This window comes from Schistocerca serialis, chromosome 4 (genome assembly GCF_023864345.2).
Source record: "Schistocerca serialis cubense isolate TAMUIC-IGC-003099 chromosome 4, iqSchSeri2.2, whole genome shotgun sequence".
In the NCBI taxonomy this organism is placed as follows: Eukaryota; Metazoa; Arthropoda; class Insecta; order Orthoptera; family Acrididae; genus Schistocerca; species Schistocerca serialis.
In genome coordinates, this window is record NC_064641.1 from 432,646,249 (window position 1) to 432,671,082 (window position 24,834).

The window sequence follows — 24,834 nt, forward strand, 5'->3', positions numbered from 1 at the left end:
ATGTTTGAAGCTGTAATACTGTTTCCGTTTGGCAGTCAGCAATGTACCTTCCTGCACTCTTTCAAAAGGAGGATATTATTCGACGTACTGTCGCGTACCTATCATCAATAGTCAGCCTGAATACAGTGAAAGAATAAGCTATAATCAAATAAAAAGGAAATAATGTCACGTAAATCTATGGCATGTAAGGATATACGAGCCGTACACACGAAATCACTGTTCACTAAGCACAAGTTTTCATTTGTTGACAGCATTAGTCAAACAGTCACACTATAATTGTTTGTTTGTACGTCCTTTTCTTCTAAGAAACCGTAGGTATTTAATGGAAATGGCTTCTCATTCTGTAACCAATGCTTCCTTACAAAAAACGACATTAAGGTTGTTATTATGGTATACAGAACATTATAAACAGGTTTTTAATTAAAAGTTCTGTATTTGACAGCAGTCTCAAATTGTAATTACTGTGTGTAGGTGCAGCATAAAAACCCTGTGAGTCTTTTTTAGCATGGGTCTCATACACTTGAGTGGGTTGTGTGGGGGAAGAGACCAAACAGCGAGGTCATCGGTCTCATCGGATTAGGAGAGGACGGGGAATGAAGTCGGCCGTGCCCTTTCAAAGGAACCATTCCGGAATTTGCTTGTAGAGATTTAGGGAAAGCACGGAAACCTAAATCAGGATGGCCGGTCGCGGGATTGAACCGTCATCCCCCAGAAAGTGAGTGCAGTTTGCTAACCACTCCGCCACTTCGCTCGGTCCCATACACTTGTCAAATATTATGGACTGATCACACGAGTATTTTGTAAGCAGTTCCCCCTCTAATCTGATTTACGTCTTCCCAGAATCCTTTCGAATCTGTTACTGGTTTTACCTACGACTGAGACTATTTAGGCATTCCATTTAATGTTCTTTGGAATTCCAAACAGTGGAAAGTAATAAAGATTTTATTGTGCTTAATACAACTAAGGTAACAAAAATCGTAAGCAGATAACTGTAAGGCCTTGTAAGGCAAGGAAAACCAAATAGAAACGAATTAAGTAATGCTGATCATACCACAGACTACCCGACAAATGCTGACTACGACGTTTAGGTATGCATGTATTGAGTGGCTGACGTGTGTGTGTGTGTGTGTACGCCTGCTGCAGGTCTCTTCTCACAGCTGGTGGACCAGAGCGGCACCTTCGTCGCCCGCATGTCGCTGGTGCGCGATGCCCGCCACCACGCCTTCGCACTGGGTTCCGTCCTCGGCTACGAGGCGGAAAACTCGCAGCAGCTGGTGGAGTTCTTACGATCTGTCAACGCCACTGACCTTCTAGTGGACCAGTCGCTCTTAATGACGGATGAGGTGAGCCCTGCTCTGTTCTTGTGTCAGAAGATTTCACGAAGTTGGAGGAAACGTAATACCGGCACCAGCAGCGTACGAAGAATGAGACTACATCAGGCGCCGAAACCTTCACCTTGGTTTCAAAAAAAGAAAAAAAGGATGAGTAGTATCAGCAAGCGCTCTGCAAGCATTTAAATGACAATATTATTAGATCGCTGCACATTTCACGGTCAAAGGAAATCCGAGGATTGCGAACACTTTTGTGACGAAGTATGCATCAGTCATCAAGTAATATGACGCGATGGGCCACCAAGTAAAAGTGCGGATATTGTAGTTTCCAAAGGTTCCCATTTAAGTTTCATGAGCATCCCTGCTACACTTTTGTGAGGGCCTAAATGTTTCGAATTATAAACGTCTAAAAATCTAACTAAACAATCTTGCTGAAGCATATTTTCTCAATAAAAATCAACTAATTACTTTTTCTTCCGTCATTTGAACCTCTAAATCAGCCCAAAAAGCTGCAACAGCACAATTTTTGTTTAGATGTAACTCAACTCATGTGCATGAAAAACTTATGTACAGTCTTTCACTATTTACTTACTCCTCTTTCTTAAATTACTTTGATACTGAGTGAGAAATTTGGGATCTGTTACAGGTTAGTTAGAGGGTATCTTCGTCTTCAATCTTGTAGGAAATATATCTTCCTGGAACAGCTGGAAAATGCAAGGCAGAAGAAACGAGGTTGATTTGGAACTGGCTGTTGGTAAGAAGGCAAGGAGAAAGAGAAAGTGACGTTATGCTGTCACTCCAACCCGGGGGGTATCAAGCATTGTCAGAGTTAAAAGGAGAAGAGCATCAGTAGGCCTGGGAGCAGCACATATGTACCACAATTCAGCCATCATCTTGGACAGTGTTGTGCCTTGAGAATTGGGTGGTAACCTGTACACGATAGCGTCGTTCACTTGTGGCTCCAATTTACATTTTGTCGATCTTTTCTGACTTAATGCTCGGTCACGCTTTAATAGAGCTGTGGTTGGAAATGCCACCGATGGCAGTTGCTTTTGCACATGTTGCTACGGTGATCGGTCGGGATTACTTTCGACAAATTAACAGTTATACACTCCTGGAAATTGAAATAAGAACACCGTGAATTCATTGTCCCAGGAAGGGGAAACTTTATTGACACATTCCTGGGGTCAGATACATCACATGATCACACTGACAGAACCACAGGCACATAGACACAGGCAACAGAGCATGCACAATGTCGGCACTAGTACAGTGTATATCCACCTTTCGCAGCAATGCAGGCTGCTATTCTCCCATGGAGACGATCGTAGAGATGCTGGATGTAGTCCTGTGGAACGGCTTGCCATGCCATTTCCACCTGGCGCCTCAGTTGGACCAGCGTTCGTGCTGGACGTGCAGACCGCGTGAGACGACGCTTCATCCAGTCCCAAACATGCTCAGTGGGGGACAGATCCGGAAATCTTGCTGGCCAGGGTAGTTGACTTACACCTTCTAGAGCACGTTGGGTGGCACGGGATACATGCGGACGTGCATTGTCCTGTTGGAACAGCAAGTTCCCTTGCCGGTCTAGGAATGGTAGAACGATGGGTTCGATGACGGTTTGGATGTACCGTGCACTATTCAGTGTCCCCTCGACGATCACCAGTGGTGTACGGCCAGTGTAGGAGATTGCTCCCCACACCATGATGCCGGGTGTTGGCCCTGTGTGCCTCGGTCGTATGCAGTCCTGATTGTGGCGCTCACCTGCACGGCGCCAAACACGCATACGACCATCATTGGCACCAAGGCAGAAGCGACTCTCATCGCTGAAGACGACACGTCTCCATTCGTCCCTCCATTCACGCCTGTCGCGACACCACTGGAGGCGGGCTGCACGATGTTGGGGCGTGAGCGGAAGACGGTCTAACGGTGTGCGGGACCGTAGCCCAGCTTCATGGAGACGGTTGCGAATGGTCCTCGCCGATACCCCAGGAGCAACAGTGTCCCTAATTTGCTGGGAAGTGGCGGTGCGGTCCCCTACGGCACTGCGTAGGATCCTACGGTCTTGGTGTGCATCCGTGCGTCGCTGCGGTCCGGTCCCAGGTCGACGGGCACGTGCACCTTCCGCCGACCACTGGCGACAACATCGATGTACTGTGGAGACCTCACGCCCCACGTGTTGAGCAATTCGGCGGTACGTCCACCCGGCCTCCCGCATGCCCACTATACGCCCTCGCTCAAAGTCCGTCAACTTCACATACGGTTCACGTCCACGCTGTCGCGGCATGCTACCAGTGTTAAAGACTGCGATGGAGCTCCGTATGCCACGGCAAACTGGCTGACACTGACGGCGGCGGTGCACAAATGCTGCGCAGCTAGCGCCATTCGACGGCCAACACCGCGGTTCCTGGTGTGTCCGCTGTGCCATGAGTGTGATCATTGCTTGTACAGCCCTCTCGCAGTGTCCGGAGCAAGTATGGTGGGTCTGACACACCGGTGTCAATGTGTTCTTTTTTCCATTTCCAGAAGTGTAGATAAAGTCTCAACAACAACAGTTAATATAATTTTATGCTTGGGTACCAGGTTGAGATTCATTGGGAGAGTGCTTAGAAAATGTAGTCCATCAACAAAGGAGGTGGGTTGCAAAACACTCGTTCGACCCATACTTGAGTATTGCTCATCAGTGTGGGATCCGTACCAGATCGGCTTGACGGAGGAGATAGAGAAGATCCAAAGATGAGCGGCGCGTTTCGTCACAGGGTTATTTGGTAACCGTGATAGCGTTACGGAGATGTTTAATAAACTCAAGTGGCAGACTCTGCAAGAGAGGCGCTCTGCATCGCGGTGTAGCTTGCTCGCCAGGTTGCGAGAGGGTGCGTTTCTGGATGAGGTATCGAATATATTGCTTCCCCCTACTTATAACTCCCGAGGAGATCACGAATGTAAAATTAGAGAGATTAGAGCGCGCACGGAGGCTTTCAGACAGTCGTTCTTCCCGCGAACCATACGCGACTGGAACAGGAAAGGGAGGTAATGACAGTGGCACGTAAAGTGCCCTCCGCCACACACCGTTGGGTGGCTTGCGGAGTATAAATGTAGATGTAGATGTAGATAAACACAGGTGTCATAGACTCCACCAGTAGTACCCTCACAAACAACCTTCCCATTACTGGCATAAAAGCAGAGCATTCTGGACGTTACTGAACAGAGAGCGAAAAACAAAATCGCAATAACATACAAACAAAAGAGAGAGGATGAAGTAATAAATGACCCACATCAACTAGCGAACTATGTTAAACGTCATTTTTCAGGTACTACAGTGAAATTACAACAAATAAAACACCTGTAAAATTTTGCACTAAGTACAATGAACGTATTACCAAGCACATTACAAGAAGTCAGTAAAATTGTTCAAAACTTCATATGAAATATCAGTATGTGTGCTTCAGAGTAGTATGCAATCTTAAGAAACACACTAAATTCATATTTTAGTTATTCAAATCAGAGAATTTTCAAAACTATTTAAAACATGTAAGCGTGGTGCTTCTAATTAAGGAAGATAATGTAGAAGAGCTAGAAAATTTCTAGCCCATTTTCCTGCTGTCAGCATTTTCAAAAGTAATACAATCGTATATGGAATACTAGTTAATGAATTACTTCAATAATTACAACCGTCTAAGAGGATCGCAGCAGGGATTCCACAAGTGTTAGCTATACATAATCAGCTACATAAGAACTTACAGATGTGGTACCTGATGGCCATGACGGGAATTAGTGCGCCACAAACACACTCTTAGCCCATTCTGTGGCTTCTTATAGTCTTAATCATGATATTCGACTAACTAGAGTAGAATCATTACCAGAAGGAGGTGTACTTAATTACTGGTTTCAATAATGCCAGGCAGGCCGGTTACATGGAACAGAGACTACACAAAACTGGAAAACGGCTGAACTCTTAGTGAAACGCCTGTACGAGCAAAATACAAACACGTGTGAGTTTTTCGGTATAGCATAATAGGATCAACACTCTTCCTGGTACGCATAAATGACATAACCCAATAGTGTTATTCATGAGGAATAAAATCTCTTCGCTCATGACATTAATATTACAATCGCTGAGAAAACAAGCGAAATACTTGTTCCAAAATCAGATAAAAACTCAATAAAGTTTAACATTTCCCATCTTTCAGTAAACTTACGCTGAACTACAAGAAAACAAATGCCACGACTTTCAGGTCAGGATAAAACTGTTAAATGTAGTTGGTACCTCTACAGAGTGGATGACAAACACAAAATTCGTAGGAATAAATAGTGATTCTCAGTTGGAGTGATATGACCATGCAGGGCCACCATAACCCAATCAGTTAAAACACTTGACTATGTGATCTTATAGATACCTAGGGACTTCAAATGCAAAAGCTACCACGTTTTAATACTCCACTGTCTATATCAGAAAACACATTCAATTCGCTGCCGAGAATGGCAATAACAACTGATTTAACTGTTATAGTATATCTGACATGGATTTATTAATGGGTTAAAGGGTTTCAATTGTTACTGATCGCCGGCCTGAGTGGCCAAGCGGTTCTAGGCGCTACAGTCTGGAACCGCGCGGCCTCTACGGACGCAGGTTCGAATCCTGCCTCGGGCATGGATGTGTGTGATGTCCTTAGGTTAGTTAGGTTTAAGTAGTTGTAAGTTCTAGGGGACTGATGACCACAGCAGTTGAGTCCCATCGTGGTCAGAGCCATTTGAACCATTTATTAACGATCTTTCTCAAAAACAGACATTAGCGCTAGGTGATTCTTTCAGTTTCTTCAGATGAACATGGGTGATTTAGGAATAGTACTGTAGCTGTTGAACTGAACAAACGTCTTGCAAAGTCAGATGATAAGAGCAGTGTAGTACGTGATCTACAACTTCATATATAACTCGTTTACATAGTTCTGTATTTTCTCTGCTGATGCAAATATATCCAGGAATTACTGAATAAACAAGCCTGAATTACCCTGCCGAATAGTTTTGTTAGAATATTCTTAATATGATAAAACATACTTTGATTACTGTAATACTGAAATGACCTTGAAAACAACAGCATACAGATTTCCACTACACTAACACTTACCTTCATAAATTTATTTTTAAATGTATTATTGAGAAAAGGAAAATAGAAGTTCACACCACTGAAACTATGAAATATGAACTGTTGAAACAAAGCTGAAATAAGGCACCCCAAATGATCAACACACAGTAATGTAGAAGCAAAAGCCAATTTATTTCGTTATCTAAATCTGTTAAGTAACGGTATACAAATAATGTAAGTAGGCCTACTTTAACCCAAGGAATACCCACATTTTGTAATTATCTTTTTAAAAGAAATATATATTACTTTTAATTAAATTATGTACCATATTCTATAGTTCATTTAAATTTGTTCATTTAAACTTCATCCAAAAATGAAGGCAGTAGCAGTGGATGCGACTTTTCACAGCGAATGTCATACAAATATTTTCTTGGTGTTGTTGAAAGTGAACAACAGTTACCGAAATTTGTAATTTTTTATTTGTTTGCGGTGTTCATGGATTCGTCCTCTTCCCTCCCTCCCTATTGTTAGTATACATTGCCACTGCTAGCGTTGAACAACAATACTAACCTGAACGGCGGTGATTGCGCAAACTGGCTGTTAGTTAATTTAGATTTCCTTGTGAAGTTATTAAAGAAACAATACTTGGTGCATTTCTGTTAAATTCTACTACGTATTCGTGATTCTAGTTCATGCGAATAGAAATCTTAAAATTAGGGTTCTATCCTAGGTAACACGCCGGCAGTTGTGGCCGTACGGTTCTAGGCTCTTCACTCTGGAACCGCGTGACCGCTTTGTCGCAGGTTCGAATCCTGCCTCGGGCATGGTTGTGTGTGATGCGCTTGGGTTAGTTAGGTTTAAGTAGTTCTAAGTTCTACGGGACTGATGACCACAGATGTTGGGTCCCATAGTACTCTGAGCCATTTGAACCATTATCCTAGGTAACAGCATTATAGTTCTATAATGTAGTTTCCACACAGATTCCACACCGTTACAAGATACTAAATTACACAATAACAACTATTTTTCAAAATAATCACTGGGATTTGCAGTTTAAATTGATGATCACTCTAAGCGTCAATCGTACAGTCTTGGGATGCCGGCGTCGTCAAATGTTGTAATCTTGTGGAAATATTGGTCGGCGACAACAATAATGTAGAACAGCTCTATATCCGAAGCTAGCGACAACTTATTAATATTGTGTTGTAGCATAAGCTCTTGTCTCGGTTTCCGTCCCTACCCCCTGCAAGTCATGAATATCAGGCTTGCGAGAATCTCCCATGCTGCTAAATTAACTCACTTCTCGCAAATGCACACAAGCATAATCTGCCGTTTTCGAATCTACCTCGCTGTGCAAATCTCCTGTTAACACCGCAGCCCGCGAACGAATTCCGTCTGTCTGACTAGCGCACCCTCTCGTGTGGCATGTTTCGCATTCACTGATGGGATGACGCACCAGTCCCAGCCTCTACAACTCTCTTTACTCTGTCGTATTCCAGTGACTATCTATTATCATTACAAGCACTGAATTTTTTCTATTAAAGTGTACTTTATCCAAAACGAACTGAAAGCGGTGAACCGTATATTTGAGATAGAACATTACAAATACACACAGATATTTGGAAATAGAATGTTGTTAGCAGATTATGGCTATAGGGTACTGTCATCAGTGAGTAATAGCCAGTGTTGTCTAGTTGCTGTTCGGATGAGTAACGGTACTGATTTTTTAGCTATGGAATTCTGTTCCCGAGAACAAATGCGTAAAATGTGAATACAGTTTTCAAAATACAGGCAATGCAGTAATCTGGCCAACTGCAAAAAATTCTTAAAAACATTGGGTATTTCAGTTACACATGTGAGTAATTTTCCCAGTTCTTAATACACATAAAAAAACCTTTGATGATCACTGCAGGAACAGTGAGTACATATCCATGGTACCAGGTACTGACCTCATTTACATTTAACAAGGAAGAATAAATCTGAACTCAAAAACAGCTTTTGTACAATAATTCGCGCAAGAAGGCTGAAGAGATCAATAAAATAAAATTTAAATGAGTGGTAAAGAAGTACCTGTTCAACAATATATTTTTTACAGCGAAGATTTACTTACGTAACAATGTGTTGGGTTTGGTGAAAACAGTAGCATACACATATTCGAAACGTAATACCCCTACGCTGCAACTACTCTCGTCTACTATTGGCTGTTCGTTTCAGTTCCATGTAATTCTCACACGCTTCCTCTTCTAGATGTCTTCCAAATGCTTCAACCTAGGCCGTTGTCTTCTTTATTGTCTCACCACTCTTACTTCAAGAATATTACATATCGATATTTTTTCGATAAGAATCTGTATGTATGTCGTAGATACATTTTTGCAGGATATGTCTATATGTCAATATCGAAATGGCAATATCAAGCGCCAATTCTTTTATTTTTATTTTTTCCGCAATTTTCGGTAAATATTTCGAATTGTTCATTTGAAACAGTAATAGAAAATAATTTTTAGTTTCACCATGTGAAAAAGTCATACTACTTTTTGCGCTTGCATCACGTCTAATCTTTCTCTTTGGCTGTGTGCAGCACCAGCAAGTATAGGTGACACAAAGAAGTGGTCCGATTGCACTTGGGGGCCGAGGGAAAAGGGAAGGTGGCGGTGTAAATGGAACAACAAGATTCCCGATGTGAGGAAGTAGCGTTAAAAAAAAATTAACGGAACTAGGGTGTTATTTCCTCTCATCAGCGTTCTTCAAAATGAACAAAAATCTAAATAACAAGACTGGTCTTGCTGGTTGGTGACGTGTGGGGGGAAATGTTGATGTAATCGGCGCTCGGCGCTACCAACTGAAACTGCAACGTTTAACTTCACCACGCAATTTTGAAACTACAACTGCTAGGTCGTTGGGGTTGGCAGAATTGAAAAACAGGGAAATCGTCATAAAGTACACTGGACAAATCCCATATGGGTCGAAACTGGACGACGGACAACTTTTATCGCGGCACTTACATGCAGTTACCATTGTTAGCAAAGTGGTTATCGCCAAGCATGAAAGTGCATTGTTTTCCTTTCAGTTCGTGTTCTAAGGGGGATCGGTAGGCTGCTGGCTTGTTGATGTACGGAATATATAACAATGAATCAATACTTAAATATACAACTCTAAAATGGGCATTATATTTACAAGTGCAGCCGATATTTTTATAGGACGGTAAATCTATATTTTTTCTTCGATGTAACGATATATTTCCCCGATATATCGACATTCAATAAAAACATTCTTATAAATATCGATGTATCGGATTCCGGATATTTTTAAGAATGTCAGCAGTCTTGGTGTGAATACTAACTCGAACTCCCCAAAAAAGTAACGCAAATTTATGTGAATGAAAATTTAAATGTTCGGTGGTTCCAAATAGTATGCCTCCGAAAGTTAGACACCGATTGCTTTGAAATTTTGACAGACTGTTGGATTTAAATACGAGCGCGTTTCTATATACCTATTAGAGCATCATATGCCATATTAATACACTTCGTAAAGCAGATATGTTGTTAGCAAAAACTTTATGTTCCACTGTTGAAAACAAATATCCGAAAGTTCTTCACCAATTCCCTTGATGTTTCCACACAAAGTTGCATTCAAATATATAGGTATATAAATACACATGATAATTTTTACACAATACTCTAATGAACATACAGACAGGCGTAGTCTATATATTTTTAGTAGATGCAATATATAAATATATGTAGTATGCAACAACAAAACATTGTTAACCATCAGGAAGATTCTATTTATGGTATATTGGATTATAATTAGAATACTGCTACAGAATCTGAATTTGGAAGATCAATAAGTGAGACTCAAGGTCAAAGAGAGGGAAAAGTGCAGATGGACAGGGGGAGGGCACGAGCGGATGGATGGGGAAGATGGACATAGAAAGGTGGAGGAGATGATGGCCAGAAATTTTGGGGGAGAGAGGGGACTAGAGGAGATGGGGAGGAAGACACTTACAGAGGAAGGGAGAGGAGGTGATGGACATAGGGGTCGAATGAACGGAGCTGGTAGGGGGAGGGGGAGAGGGGGAAGAGGGAGTTTAGGACGCATATTTAATTGCCATGCATATTAGAAACGTACGTGTTCTCTTTTCTTTCCTTTCCACTTAACCAGACTGAATTACATCAAGGAGGGTCGGGGGCAGCTGGTAAACAACAAGAATAAAACATCTCTGTAACTTGACACTATACTTTAGTGCTGCAATGTTTCATTCTACTTTTTTATTTTCTGGAATATATTAGTAAAAAACCTCTGTAATGTATGATAACATCACGTTATGCTCTTTGCGAGGTCAACTTCTCACTCTTTATGGAGAGTTCTGATTCAATTTTTCAGTCAATCAAATGAGAAGTTGCTGTACACAAAACATAAACGATGAGATCCTGATGTCATCTGACAGAGTCTGTAGTGAATGGAGTCACTGCCAGTGAGAGATGAGTTTACAGTGTAGAACTAGCGTTTCACAGTATCAAATAGCTTGTTCTCAAACGGCACATAGAAACGAAGTGAATGAAGCTGCGTTGTTATGAAATGCTTGGCACTGAAATCTGGACGGGGGCTCCAGTCTCCATGGGGCTAATGTGGTCTAGATTTTTATGTGGTTTGCCTATATGTATTTGAGACTAATTCCGCCATGGTTCTTGTTACAAAGCCATGGGCAACAATCTGTCTCGTCCCAGTCAAATTAGGCCAGTAAGTGCGTAAAAGTCTTTATGTGCGTGCCAATGTTTTAGTCGTGTGTTCTTGAACTATTATGTTATGACAATGTCTGCATACTTGTATAAATAATCCATGGATGAATAAAACTGCTACTATTACTAAGTCTTGGATCACCTTCCCTACCACGGCATCTATGCGTCCGTTACTTTCGTATCAATTTTTAAACGACACCTAAATATTCGAGTATTGTGATGCGCTTGAGAAGTAATCCATTAATATTGTACTCTAATTTATTATTTTCCTTACTTTGTATATTATCTTACACAAACTGACAGTGCACACAGACAGTATCTCTTACGTGTATCTCTCTGGTTATTTCCTTCCTGTGGGGTTTCTCGATGAACGAAAGTTGCATTATACAATTACATTGATGGCGCCGAAGGTGAAACGGAGTTATGATGGACAATATCAGACCATAATTGTGCAGACAGAGTACAAATTGTCTGGATACCTGTAGCATTACAAATTAAATTCTTGTCGAGAGCGAGTAAATGTGTGTAGAAATATCGAATTTATAGTTACACAATCAGTTACCTACTTACAATGTTGTAAAAATAAATTAGAGCAAATCGATTTACGTTACGTGCTTCGAGTAACACGCTTAGAAACCTTTGCACTGAAAATGGAAATTTAATGCAGTGTTTTCGTTTGTCTTTCAGGAAAAACTGTACTTCTCTTACAACGTTTGGGCACCTACTATCGAACCGGATATCGAAGGTGCTTTCGTACGAGAGTCTCCAATTCGGACTGTGAGTGCAGGCACTTTCAACAGAGTGCCCATCATGATCGGCGTTACATCTATTGAGAACGGTAAGTGTACGTAACGAGCGTGTCTCGACTACGACAAACCATGGTGTAATGCGACGGGCTGTCAAGCTACTAAAGTCACCGTTTAAAAAATGGTTCTACGCTGTATTCCTATTATCAGAATTGCTTCATTCTTCTTTTTAATATAATGCTTATCAAATAAAGGGTATTTGGGATCATGCACTGATGCGCCAAGACACTATACCACCTACTTAAAAACGCGTTGGACCACTTCTGGAGCGCAATTCAGCAGTGATTCTGCGTGGTATGAATTCGACAAGTACTTGATGGGTTTCCAGAGGTTTGTGGCAACAGATGCCTACACACAGGTCACAACCTTCCCGTAATTTACTGGCTGTAGGTTTGTGGGCGCGGACCCAGTTTGGTTCCATCTGATTCAAACAAGCCGAATTTGTTGGCCAAGGCACCAACGCCAGTTCACTATCACACTCCTCAAATCACTGGAGCACGATTCCGACCCTGTGGCACCGACAGTTCTCCTGCTGAAAGATGCCGTCGCCGTTGAGGGAAGTGGTTACAGGTGTTCCCTAATAATAATCACGTAGTCTGCTGTTATGGTGTGTTCGATTACTACAGCAGGTCCCATGGAAGCACAGATGAATGCCGCCCATAACATACTGCTCCCACCAGCCTGCGTCCGGGCCCCCCTATGTGTTTCGCCTGGATGGCGGCGTATGTGGACACGACCATCGACCTGGATTAACAATAAACCGGATTCATCCGATCAACTTTCGCTATCCCATTGATCCGCGGTCCAAACTCGGTGATCCCGTGTCCATTATAATCATAATTGACGATGTTGTTGTGTCAACGTGGGAACGCTTAAGAGCCTGCTGCTGCGGAACATTATCCTCAACGCTGTACACAGAATTGTGTGCTCCAAAATACATGTGGCTGCGCCAGCACTAACCTCTGTCGTCAGATCTGCCACAGATCGCAGTCTATCCTGTTTTAGAGAGCGGGCAACCTTCCGATGCTGTGTTCTGTGATGAGGTATGGACGTCAAACTTCTTGTCGCTTATTCGTGATTTTAGCATTCTTCAACCACTTCCCAATAGGTGCTCATGACAGCAGCACGCAAACATCCTACGAGTTTCGTTTCCGAGATTCCCGCTCCCAGGCATTATGGGGCTTAACATCTCAGATCATCAGTCCCATAGACTTAGAGCTACTTAAATCTAACTAACCTAAGGACAGCGCACACATCGATTCCCGATGCAGGATTCGAACCTGCGACCGAAGCAGCAGCGCGGTTCCCGACTGAAGCGCCTAGAACCGCTCGGCCACAACAGCCGGCCGGGCCACAACACCCTGGCTTTTGTCAAAGTAGCTTAAGTCGTCGGATTTCCCCTTTTGCTCAACTTATCGTTCCTAGAATGATTCCCTATCCGTCTCTGTTCCACTCCTATGCTTCTCTTACCATGTTACCTGGCCTCAACGTCACCAGGCAGCATACAACCTTGCGGTAGACAGTGGTCATAATGTTTTGGCCTATTAGTGTATTTCCGCAGCTTCTCAGGTGCCTCAGCTACTGAATTGCTGTTAATTTCTCCTACTGCCTATTTTGTTTCAGCCGAGCCGCCCTTTTTCTTCCATTTCCTCTTCTGCCTACCATTATCGGCACGAGATTGCTATCTTTCGTTTCGCTTGATATATCCTAAATGCGCAACCTCTCTCTTCCTAGCTAATTGACTATTTCTCAGTCTCTGGAAAGTTATTTAAAAACTTCATTTGTTATTCTCGATCTCCATGGTATCTTAAGTACTCTGGGGTATGTCCGGACCTAAAGGTATTTTATTTATGGGGTTTACTTTTAAAGACGCAGCTTATACATAGGAAATTTTAAGCTGCAGTCCTTCAAACGTGTAAGCAGTTTTCTTTTCTTAAAATTATCTCTCCTCTCATATGAAAACAGACGAATCTTAAGATTATATTAGTGTCTGATGTCCTTATAAGTATATGTCCATCAAATAATAAAACGCATATGTCACATCACCATAAATGACACATAGTAGTAATTTTTCATTACTTTGAGCCAGCAGAATTGAACTGGTGGTGAATATTACGCCTCTAGTTGGCCTATGCGTGCACTCCACCTCATTCACAGGTAATGACATCACTGTCATTTTCAAGAGTTCTTCAACTCACAGATAAATGGCACTGTTATCGTTTTTCTCAACGGTATTCAGAAGCGATTCTGTTGAAACTAAAAACAAAATCAACAGGCATTGTTTTTCGCGCCCTTAGATTCTACCTAGCCTAGGAAAAGAAATGTTATTCTTCATTAGTGTATAAAAAGAAGAAACGCAGAAAAAAGTGAAATGCAGAAAAAAGTGTTGCCTTACAGTATTAACATTGTGTCTGAATTTAGAAACCAATTAAAGGTCTCTGATACTATAATGGTTTCTTTTTCTTTTTGGTGCCGGCCGAAGTGGCCGAGCGGTTCTAGACGCTACAGTCTGGAACCGCGCGACCGTTACGGTCGCAGGTTCGAATCCTGCCTCGGGCATGGATGTGTGTGATGTCCATAGGTTAGTTAGGTTTAAGTAGTTCTAAGTTCTAGGGGACTGATGACCTTAGAAGTTAAGTCCCATAGTGCGCAGAGCCATTTGAACCATTTTTTTCTGTTTGGTGATGATGAATAGGTCCAGTGATTTGCTGTGTCTTATTATGTTGACCAGCTGTGTAGGTAGTGTACAGTGTGTTGACAACAACAGCTTGCAACGTAAGACAATGGTGTAGATATGTCGAAAAGAATAATAGATGAAGTCGAGATGGAGGAACAGATATGTCACATTTGTGGCTTGTCAACCTGGGAAACAACCTGAAGCAGACCAACAAAAGCCACCTAAGCTACATCACATACGCGCCGTGCGACAGTTTGCCTAAAATCATCCCTGAATACTAAAAGCTTCCTGTTCTTGAACGTTCGAAACGTAAAATTGACGGCTGTGTAAATTTTACTTCAAAATGTAGTAAATGTTAATAACACAAAATTAACAATTAAATCAATTTTTTATCTGGCGTTCTAACTATGTAAATACTGTTGTTGTAAGTATTAAGTTTTTATCGAATTGTAAACGTAAGTAGTTCTAGCATAATGTTTACAAAAGTTTTTTTTCTTTCATTATGCCCAAGGGAAAGTTTAAATGCACAAGGTTAACGAAATATCCGACTAAGACGAAAGGATATTGAAACATTTCGCACGACAGTCGTGTAGGCTTGTGTAGGCCAGTTTCAGCTTGTTTCCCGGTCTGATAGAACGTAAGTATAACATACCAAATTTGTCATCTCGACTGCAACACTGTGGCACGTTGTAAACAGTTATCGAGTATGACCCCATCGGTATAGTGCATGTCGTTGATCCATATTCATTATATAAGAAAACTGAATTTCGATGCAAGTTATTACGTTGCTGGCTGCAAAGGAGGAACATTTATGTCGGTCAACAGAGGTCTGTTATATAGACTTCTAAGTACAGATAAGAGCTGAATGTTTTGTGATATATGCTGTAACAGTATTGTAAATTATAATCATATGTTTAGGGGTGTAAACTATTCTTGAAAGAATAATGTGTCAATACAGAGTTTTATAAAACTTCGTCTGTACTTAGGTGCAACCGTATGTAACCATCTTTATTTGTATGTTTTTATTTATTTGACAAAACCGTCTTCGTCTCATTCTATGTATATTATATTTTTATATTTTATTAGACGTGTTTCAAATTTTGTAGTGAATACCGTCACTCTCGGCGATGCAAGCAAAAGTCACTTGTATTTCTATTACAGATTGTTGATATGAATATAAAGTTCGAAACTAGGATTTTACATGGTATAAACGTATGAATCACAGCTAAGGCATCGAAGATGAAGTCTCTCAGTAACTCCACGATCGCTTTAAGCCATGGATCATATTCACAATAGATATTTACGACTTTCATATAGTGTATGCGAATGTTAAGAGTCGTTTGGTGTTGTGGGTCGTGAGATAGATGTTACAGCTTTTGACAAATTTATTCTTAAGAAATAATTAACTGGTTTAGGAAGTCAGTGTACATCGTACTCATTGCTGAGTGACGAAATTTTATAAAACAGTAACACTTCACGATTTCATCATGATAAGTGAACAATAAAGTCGGTGAGACCGGCTCAGAAAGTAAGTAAAGATAGATATGGATTACTAGTACTACTGCACATTTTAATTTTTCGATGAGTCATTAATAACACGTTGTTTCATCTAGGGGCCAATATTCTGAATGAAACAGACGTTGTTGCCAACCTCAACGAAAATTTTGAAGCTGTGGTGGGGCCATGTCTTCATCTACAGACGACGAATGAACAGACGCAAGCAGCACTTACAGTTAGGAATTTCTATTTTGGCAACGAAACTATCAGCCTAGATAATCCTGAGCCTTTGGTCCAGGTAAGTAAATACTGTGATAATTAAATATTCAATCCAAAAAATGTTATGAAACTTGTGTTTTGGTTATGACTTGTGCAATGGGAAGAATGTGGACTTGTGTTCTGGAGAACTGTTGCTCAAATTCCAGTCTGATAACGAAGGTTAAGATTTTCCTTGAATTTGCGAAATCATTGAAGGTAAATGGCGGGATGATTCGTCTGAATAGGCATTTTTAAGTTTCTTATACGTTCTTTCCCATTCCGAACTTTGAAATGAACCTTCAACTGAGTGGTAAGTACACAAAGGAAAGATCCTCCAGTCATGTGGTATGTTAAGATGCGAGTAATCGAAAAGTTTAGCGTACATATTATGCCGCGGCTGAGAGCACATTTTAATAGCCATGGGATTATTTCTCATAATCTGAGTGATTGCTGCAAGAAAACGTAATTACTTTGATGTTAAACACTTTCATTTACCTATCTCCCATCGTTGGGTATCTCTTACTACTTTTCCATGACCTTTTGACAGCGAAAGCGCAAAGAAAAAAATTAATGCGCTCGAACTTCTTCTGATATAAGGATAGATTCTTTCTCTAATGCGGGAATGATTAATGAAAGAGCCAACATGAAGCTCAAATCGTTTAGTCATTGAACACTGGGGTTGCAAACCTATTCAAAACGGCCTCCTGTGAAAATGCTAACTTACAGTTACGTTTAATTAATTACATTTAACTATGTGTTTCATATACTGCTACCAAATAGAATACATTTATATAAATAACTCATTAATTATTCAGAGAATAATTTATATGAACAACACATTATGTTTCCAACCAAGGTAAATATGTTTAAAATAGTAAGTGACCTTGTTCAGCCAAAAGGGGGATTCCGACACTTTCCTATATAAAAGATAAGTGAAAAGCCGTGTAAGCAGCACCTTAGAAAGTAGCAACAAATCTCTGGTATTATATGTTTTTAGAGTACGGTGTTATTGAGTAGACCAAGGGAGTCATATTTTCCATTTTTTTTAGAAAAATATGCTTTCATAGCTCGTCCTCCATCTCTAATAACCTCATCGTGGACTGTATATTAGACCATGAGCTTCCGTCTTCCTTCCTAAGCAACAAGTGGTATTAGTAATACTACGTTACGAGCATGGTTACGAGCGTCTACTTCCTTACGAAACACCTCTGATTAAGTTTATTTGTAGCTGTCTGTCCTCCATATCGTTGACGTTATTATAGCTGGATAGAGGCGCGCAGTGAGAATGACGCACTGCTTAGTAAACAAATTTTTCACAGTTTTTCATACTTACTTCTCTCTGTAATGCGATGGTAATGGTTTGTACCGTATCCGATGCTTAATTCACACTTTTCATAGATACTTCAACATCAATACAAATAACCTTTCCTTCAACTACCACAGACTTGAGTAGCTGCAAAAGTGTATCATCAGCTTATGGTGACTTCTTGCTTTCAGATCATTGAGTGCTGTGTCAGACTATGAATGCATCACTGGCTCACCTATTCTTTCTATATCAGCTAATAGGAAGGCACCATAGATTTTCAACCCTATGGCATGTTGAAGTTTTGTAGCCATACCGAGCAATACTGCCACTAAGCACCGGAAGCAGGGCTCGCATCCCCAGCTCAGAAATGTTATCATATCAGTAATAATCGTTTCTATAAAAAAAATAGATATTGAAGTCATTTACCCGAAGATGGAACATAACATCGTCAAGTCGCCGTCTTTCTGAGTCCGTACGACTGTGAGATTTGGGGACACATTTTCTACGAAATGACTCTGCTACTTGGCCATCTCGCTATAAATAGCCATAAACAACAGTTAACTGATCAGAACGTTGCATGTTAAAGACAATTAGACATGAAGTCTGTCACAAACAGAGTAGAGAAGACACGCAGACAGAGAAACAGCAGTGGAAAATGTGTTAAAAGTAAACAACCATCAACACTATATCAGCAGCTACGTCTAGATATGCATTTACATGACTACTCCGCAATTCACGCTCAATTACGGGGCAGGGGTACAGAGAACCACTTTCAGAGTATTCCCCGATCGATCCACTCCCGAGTAGCACACGGGAAAAGAGAAACCTAAATCTTTCCGTGAGAGGTGTAATTTCTCTTGTTTGTTATGACAGTCGTCTCTTCCTATGTAGGCGGGAGTTAAAAAAATATTTTCGCATTGTTCCATTATTCCTGCTTGATTTTATGTCACAATTACAGGCCCCTTGTGGCACATGATATGAGGCGGATCTGATTTCGTGCCATCTGCTCCAAGTAATAACTTTAAAAATTTATATGTGCATGTCGTTTACTTGCAAGTGTCAGCTCATGTTAAATAAGCACATTTTACGACAGTCGCTGTTCACCTGATAGTGACATGAAACACAATAACTTATAAAATAATTGATTCAGCCATGGCTGTTTGTATATGTTTCCACATAAGATCATACCCACGTGCAGAATTCAAGTCCGTAGCTTGTATTTCGAATTTACCTCCTATGACGTTCACTTCTTACGCAAACAACTACTTTTTATGCATAAACCCAAACATGTTTCAGAACCTATGCCCCAAAGCCACTGGATAGTCCGTATTCATTCCTGTGATACGTAAACACGTTTCAAGTAACAATTATCCTAATGACATTATGTCTAAAATCTTTTCTTGTCTCTTGTTGTCATTACCTTAATTTTTCTATTATTGGGTTATGTAGGACCCACTGTACATTACTGGGCATCGGTAACTTGTCACCTGCAACTAAATTATGTTACTGTGCATTTTGTTAGCGAATGGCTTTATTTCCAAACACAGTTCTGTTGTGAAAAAGTATCTCGTGACTATATTTTGTGATTATTTAAAGACTGCTTTCAAAATATCTTTTTTCCTCTGCAGTCTCATTTGTTCTTGAATCACAAACACATACGTCGTAGGTATTTGCGGAACCTCATTAGCAATTATCTCATTCGGTTTACAAAACACGTTATTAATAAAGCTGTTGTGTGCCCAGCCCTGTTGATGTTCATTTGTTATATCCGTTTAGCACCAGACCTTAACATTTACTTGTAATTGCTCTTCCTGTGTGTGTGTGTGTGTGTGTGTGTGTGTGTGTGTGTGTGTGTCTGTGTGTTTTAACTTTTTGGTAGAGTTCCTTTTGATGGCATACGTAGTCTGTAATGGCATAGTGTAGTGTTGTTGTTCATAATCTGTCTTCCTTCTGCTAATGGATTCTGAAAGAGCAAATTTATGATATCGATATGGTAGGATTTTAGCATTTTTAAATCACTTTCTGTTGCAGTTGAGTTATGATTATGGGTTAATCAGTGGTCCCCAAATGTGCTATTAGAGCTGGTGCCTAATAGAGCTGTGAGACTTTCTGAATATTTGGTTTTAAACTTGCTGCATGTTTTCACTCTGTATAATGAATGATAAGAGTTACATATAAGTTGATATACGTCTGATCCGTTGGATCTGTCTGTGGATATTTTCTGTGTTCCCAAGCTTTTCTATGCTGTGTTCTTTGTGCTGTGTCCTATTTGATGTCGCTGTTTCCTTAACATATTGCCTATTTTGTAAACTACTTTATTATTGTAGGTGAGTATGTGCCATTTTGTTTTGTGTATTGGTTCTTGCTATGTTTTAATATGAAGTTTAGAATATTATTATCTGCGACCATAGTAGCCTGTGCTCTCAGTAATGCAAGAATCCATTGATGCTCTGCAAGCACACCTTGATTCTTGTCGTACTTTGTTCGATCGCGACGTAAGAGAAACTATAAAATACCTTTCTGCCATTTTTATCCCCATTATGCTGATATGTCTACGAGAAAGAATTTGTAGTGGTATATGTATGATGTAATGCTATTAATAATCATTAAATTCGATGAAATTGTTAACCTGAAATAATTAATCAGTAATTGACAATTATTGTAATGTTTAACGATATTCTGTGTCTGTCTGACACTAAAACTAATTAAGATGTCGATCGCCCGTTTCCTACTGGCATATTTTTGTACCTGCATCTTCGCACTTTCTTTCCAAATATTCATTTTAATACTACATACAACTAAATTGCTATGCCTTAATGCTACAAACCGTCAGATAATAGAGACATATAAAATAATAATTTCGGTACATTGCACGATACATATTGTGTCTTGTGTGCGATCATTGTGTGTTGCGTTTTTCGGTCTTGTTGCGCAAGGTCTTATGGGCACGTCTTAGAGCATCATCAAAACTCACAGTAACAATACTCAGATGCAGATGACAAGCTACCAATATCCAACTATGCACAAAGCGTCTTACATAACATAATAATGTAGAAAAATGAAGGTAATGACAGAAACAGAGAAAAACCGTTTGTTAGTCTAATTCCGATGGAACAACTATTACTTAAAACAAATTAGTATTTTACAAAATTAAATAAGGAATTCCCACTCGCGCTGTCAAAGATGTGCTGAAACAAGTTGGAGGTAATACCAGTATGTAAAAATCAGTTATTTGCATAACTGGTAGAACTGATATCCAGTAATTTTTTCGCTAACACGGCTACTGCAAGATCTGCAAATTTTGAATGTATTTGGAAAGTAAGTCAAGAATGTTCTGTACACTCGGCAGTAACACATATATCTCATTTTCTTACAGCTTAAGGTGGACATAGATTTCTTCAATCCCACTGATGCACTCGTCAGGAAAATAGTGGAAGTTACCGATCTACCAGTCTACTACTACGAGTTCGACTACCGCGGAGAGAACGTACCTACAAACGAATGGGGTAAGTGAAAAAAAATTCGACACCAATTGCAATTTTATTTTGCACATCACTTGTTTCGGTCCCGAAGGGCATTATCTCAGCCTTCGTCACTCATGACACTTGAGATAATCACACTTGACAATGGCTTTGGGGGCCGAAACCGAAACTGCGTGAAATAAATATATCTGGTGTTGAAATTACGTCAAAATTATTCCCTATAATTAAGGATGTCCTGTGTCTCCATTTAGATCGTGTCAGACACTCTGGACAAAAAAAAAATCTGATCCTTATTACAGTATTGCCCTCAGTTGTTTCTAAGTTTAGTTTGGGAAATTTCCGCTAGTTCACGTTATTAAGGTTAGGATGTTCTTAATATGAAATAAGGAATAACCTTGCCAGAATTAGTACTACACTTGTGACGCACGGATAACAGCTTATGGTATTTATGTAAACAAGAACACATGAAGAACAACGGGGGTGGGGGTGAGGGGGGGGAAGATGGCCAGAAGAAAGAAAGAGAGAACACAGTGAAATTATGAAGAGAATTTGGGAGAACGAAGAAAGAAGAAGAAACCAGAACTACTCCAGTTCAATCGCTCTGTTCAAAGGGAATAATCGAAAATAATAATAAATAATATACATATACTCGTCAGAGTTGAGCTTCTTCTTTCCTCTGTTAACAAAACAAAAGGCTTGTCTGTAACCAAAGTGCCATACGGAACCTTAGATAGTAGTCCTGATGTCTCTGATGCACTCCAAGTCTTCCAGACCTGAATATTTGCATCAGGGAAAGCTTCAAGGCCACCATAATTTGCATGATTCCCCCATACACTGTGTGTAAACATACCGGTGCAATGCATATCCGACGTTATTATCGTCGCCGTTGGCGGTGCAGTGTGCATGTGTGCAAGTGCTTGAATGCAGTAGTCATTGACCTTGCTGGCCAATTCAATAAGCAGCAGCTTATTGGTGGTCCAAAAAGACTTTTGTGAACTTGGAGTGCAGTTCATTTGTGATGTTTGTGCTGTGATTGGAAGCAGTACCTGGTTCACCTTGCTTCTATATGGGGGAACCATGCACATTATGGTGGCCTTGAAATTTTCCCTGATACATATAATCTTGATTGGAACATCTGGACTATAACAGACAGTACAGGACTGCTAGTTAAGGTCCCGTATGGTACTTTGGTTCAAGATAGGCCCTTTTTTTGTGTACTGGAAGAAAGAAGAAGCTCAACTTTGGGCCAAAGTAGGCAATAACGATTGTAAAATAAGGATTGTAGGTGACTGTATGCTGTATTACAGGCAATAAAGTTGACCTTTATATCAAAGTTTTGTATCGGTCGGGTTCCCAGAACTCCTGAAGACAGACGTTGACTGCGGATACTGTAACATTGAGACAGTCCCTTTGACTGTTCAGAGATGTCGCTAAACCCGCCCAAAGATGTAAACAACCACTCATGAGAAGCGCCTATTAGATGGAGGGGGTGTGGCAGCCGATTAGTTCCAGTCATTTCACCGGGAGAGAGGTACATGGCTCGTGTTGTCTGTAGTTCAATCATACCTAGACTGTCAATACCGCTGTACGATCGCGTCCGCATTGTTACTTTGTGCCAGGAAGGGCTCTCAACAAGTGAAACGTCCAGGCATCTTGGTGTGAACCAAAGCGATGTTGTTCGGAGATACAGAGAGAGAGAGAGGAACTGTCGGTGACACGACTCGCTCAGGTCGCCCAAGGGCTACTACTGCAGTGGATGACCGCTACCTAAGGATTATGGCTAGGCGGAACCCTGACATCAACGCCACCATGTTGAATAATGCTTTTTGCGCAGCCACAGGACGTCGTGTTAGGAACAAACAGTAAGCAACAGGCTGCATGATGCACAGCTCCACTCCCGACGTCCATGGTGAGATCCATCTTTACAACCATGCAGCGAGATACAGATGAGCCCAACAACAAGCCGAATGGGCCGCTCAGGATTAGCGTCACGTTCTCGTCACCGATGAGTGTCGCATATGCCTTCAACCAGTGAATCGTCGGAGACGTATTTGGAGGCAGCCCGGTCAGGATGAACGTCTTAGACACAGGTTTCAGAGAATACAGCAAGGTGAAGGTCCCCTGGTGTTTTGGGGTGTCACTATGTGGGGATGACGTAAGCTGTTGGTGGTCATGGAAACCGCAGCAATGGCTGCACAATATGTGAACGCCATCCTTAGACCGATAGTGCAACCATATTGGCAGCATATTCACGAGGCATTCGTCTTACTGACGACAATTGGCGTACCCATCGTGCACATCTTGTGAATGACTTCCTTCAGGATAACGACATCTCTCAACTCGAGTGGCCAGCATGTTCTTCAGACATTAACCCTATCGAACATGCCTGGGATAGATCGAAAAGGGCTGTTCATGGATGACGTGATCAACCAGCCTCTCTGAGGAATATACGACGAATTGCCGTTGAGGAGTGGGACAATCTGGACCAACAGTACCTTGATGAACTTGTGGCCAATATGCCACGAAGAAAACAGGCATGCATGAGTGCAAGAGGACGTGCTATTGGCTATTAGAGGTAACAGTGTGTACAGCAATCTGGACCAGCACCTCTGAAGGTCTCGGTGTGTGGTCATACGACATGCAATGCGTGGATTTCATAAGCAATAAAAAAGGCGGAAATAATGTTTATGTTGATCTCTGTTCCAATTTCCTGTGCAGGTTCCCGAACTCTCGGAACCGAGGTGATGCAAAATATTTTATATATACTATGTGATCAAAAGTATGCGGACACCCCCAAAAACATACTTTTTCATATTAGGTGCATTTTGCCTTCACCTACTGCCAATTACTCCATTTCAGTGACCTCAGTAGTGATTAGAAATCTTGAGAAAAAAGAGTGGGGTGTTCCGCGGAACTCACGGACTTCGAACATGGTCAGGTGATTGGGTCTCATTTGCGTCATACGTCTATAAGCGAGATTTTCACAACGCTAAACATCCCTATGTCAAGTGTTTCCGATCTGATAGTGAAGTGGAAACGTGAAGGGACACGTACAGCACAAAAGCGTGCAGCCCGACATCGTCTGTTGACTGACAGAGACCGCCGGCAGTTGAAGAGGGTCGTAATGTATAATAGGTAGACATCTATCCAGAACATCACTTAGGAATTCTAAACAGCATCACGATCCACTGCAAGTACTATGACAGTTAGGCGGGAGGTGAGAAAACTTGGATTCATGGTCGAGCGGGTGCTCATAGGCCACACATCACGCCGGTAAATGCCAAATGATGCATCGCTTGGTGTAAAGAGCGTAAACATTGGGTGACTGAACAATGGAAAAAACATTGTGTGGAGTGATGAATCACGGTACACACTGTGGCGATCCGACGGCAGCGTGTGAATATGGCGATTGCCCTGTGTACGTTATCTGCCAGAGTAAAATTCGGAGGCGGTGGTGTTATGGCGTGGTCTTGTTTTTCATGGAGGGGTCTTTTACCTTTTTTTTTTTTTTTTTTTTTTTTTTTTTTTTTTTTTTTTTTTTTTGCGTGGCACTATCACAGCACAGGCCTACATTGATGTTTTAAGCACCTTCTTGCTTCCCACTGTTGAAGAGCAATTCGGGGATGGCGATTGCATCTTTCAACATGATCGAGCA

The 24,834-nt window shown here is 41.1% G+C and overlaps 1 protein-coding gene across 1 annotated transcript in view; it reads left to right on the forward strand.

Moving 5' to 3' along the window:
- Positions 1–24,834, forward strand: part of LOC126474515 (juvenile hormone esterase-like) — a 97,872-nt gene that overhangs the window by 55,283 nt on the left and 17,755 nt on the right. Inside the window, exons 5-8 of the mRNA XM_050101985.1 lie at positions 1,144–1,343; positions 11,841–11,991; positions 16,250–16,431; positions 21,074–21,203. Coding sequence (XP_049957942.1) covers positions 1,144–1,343; positions 11,841–11,991; positions 16,250–16,431; positions 21,074–21,203 — 663 coding nt within the window. The remainder of the gene's footprint in view (positions 1–1,143; positions 1,344–11,840; positions 11,992–16,249; positions 16,432–21,073; positions 21,204–24,834) is intronic.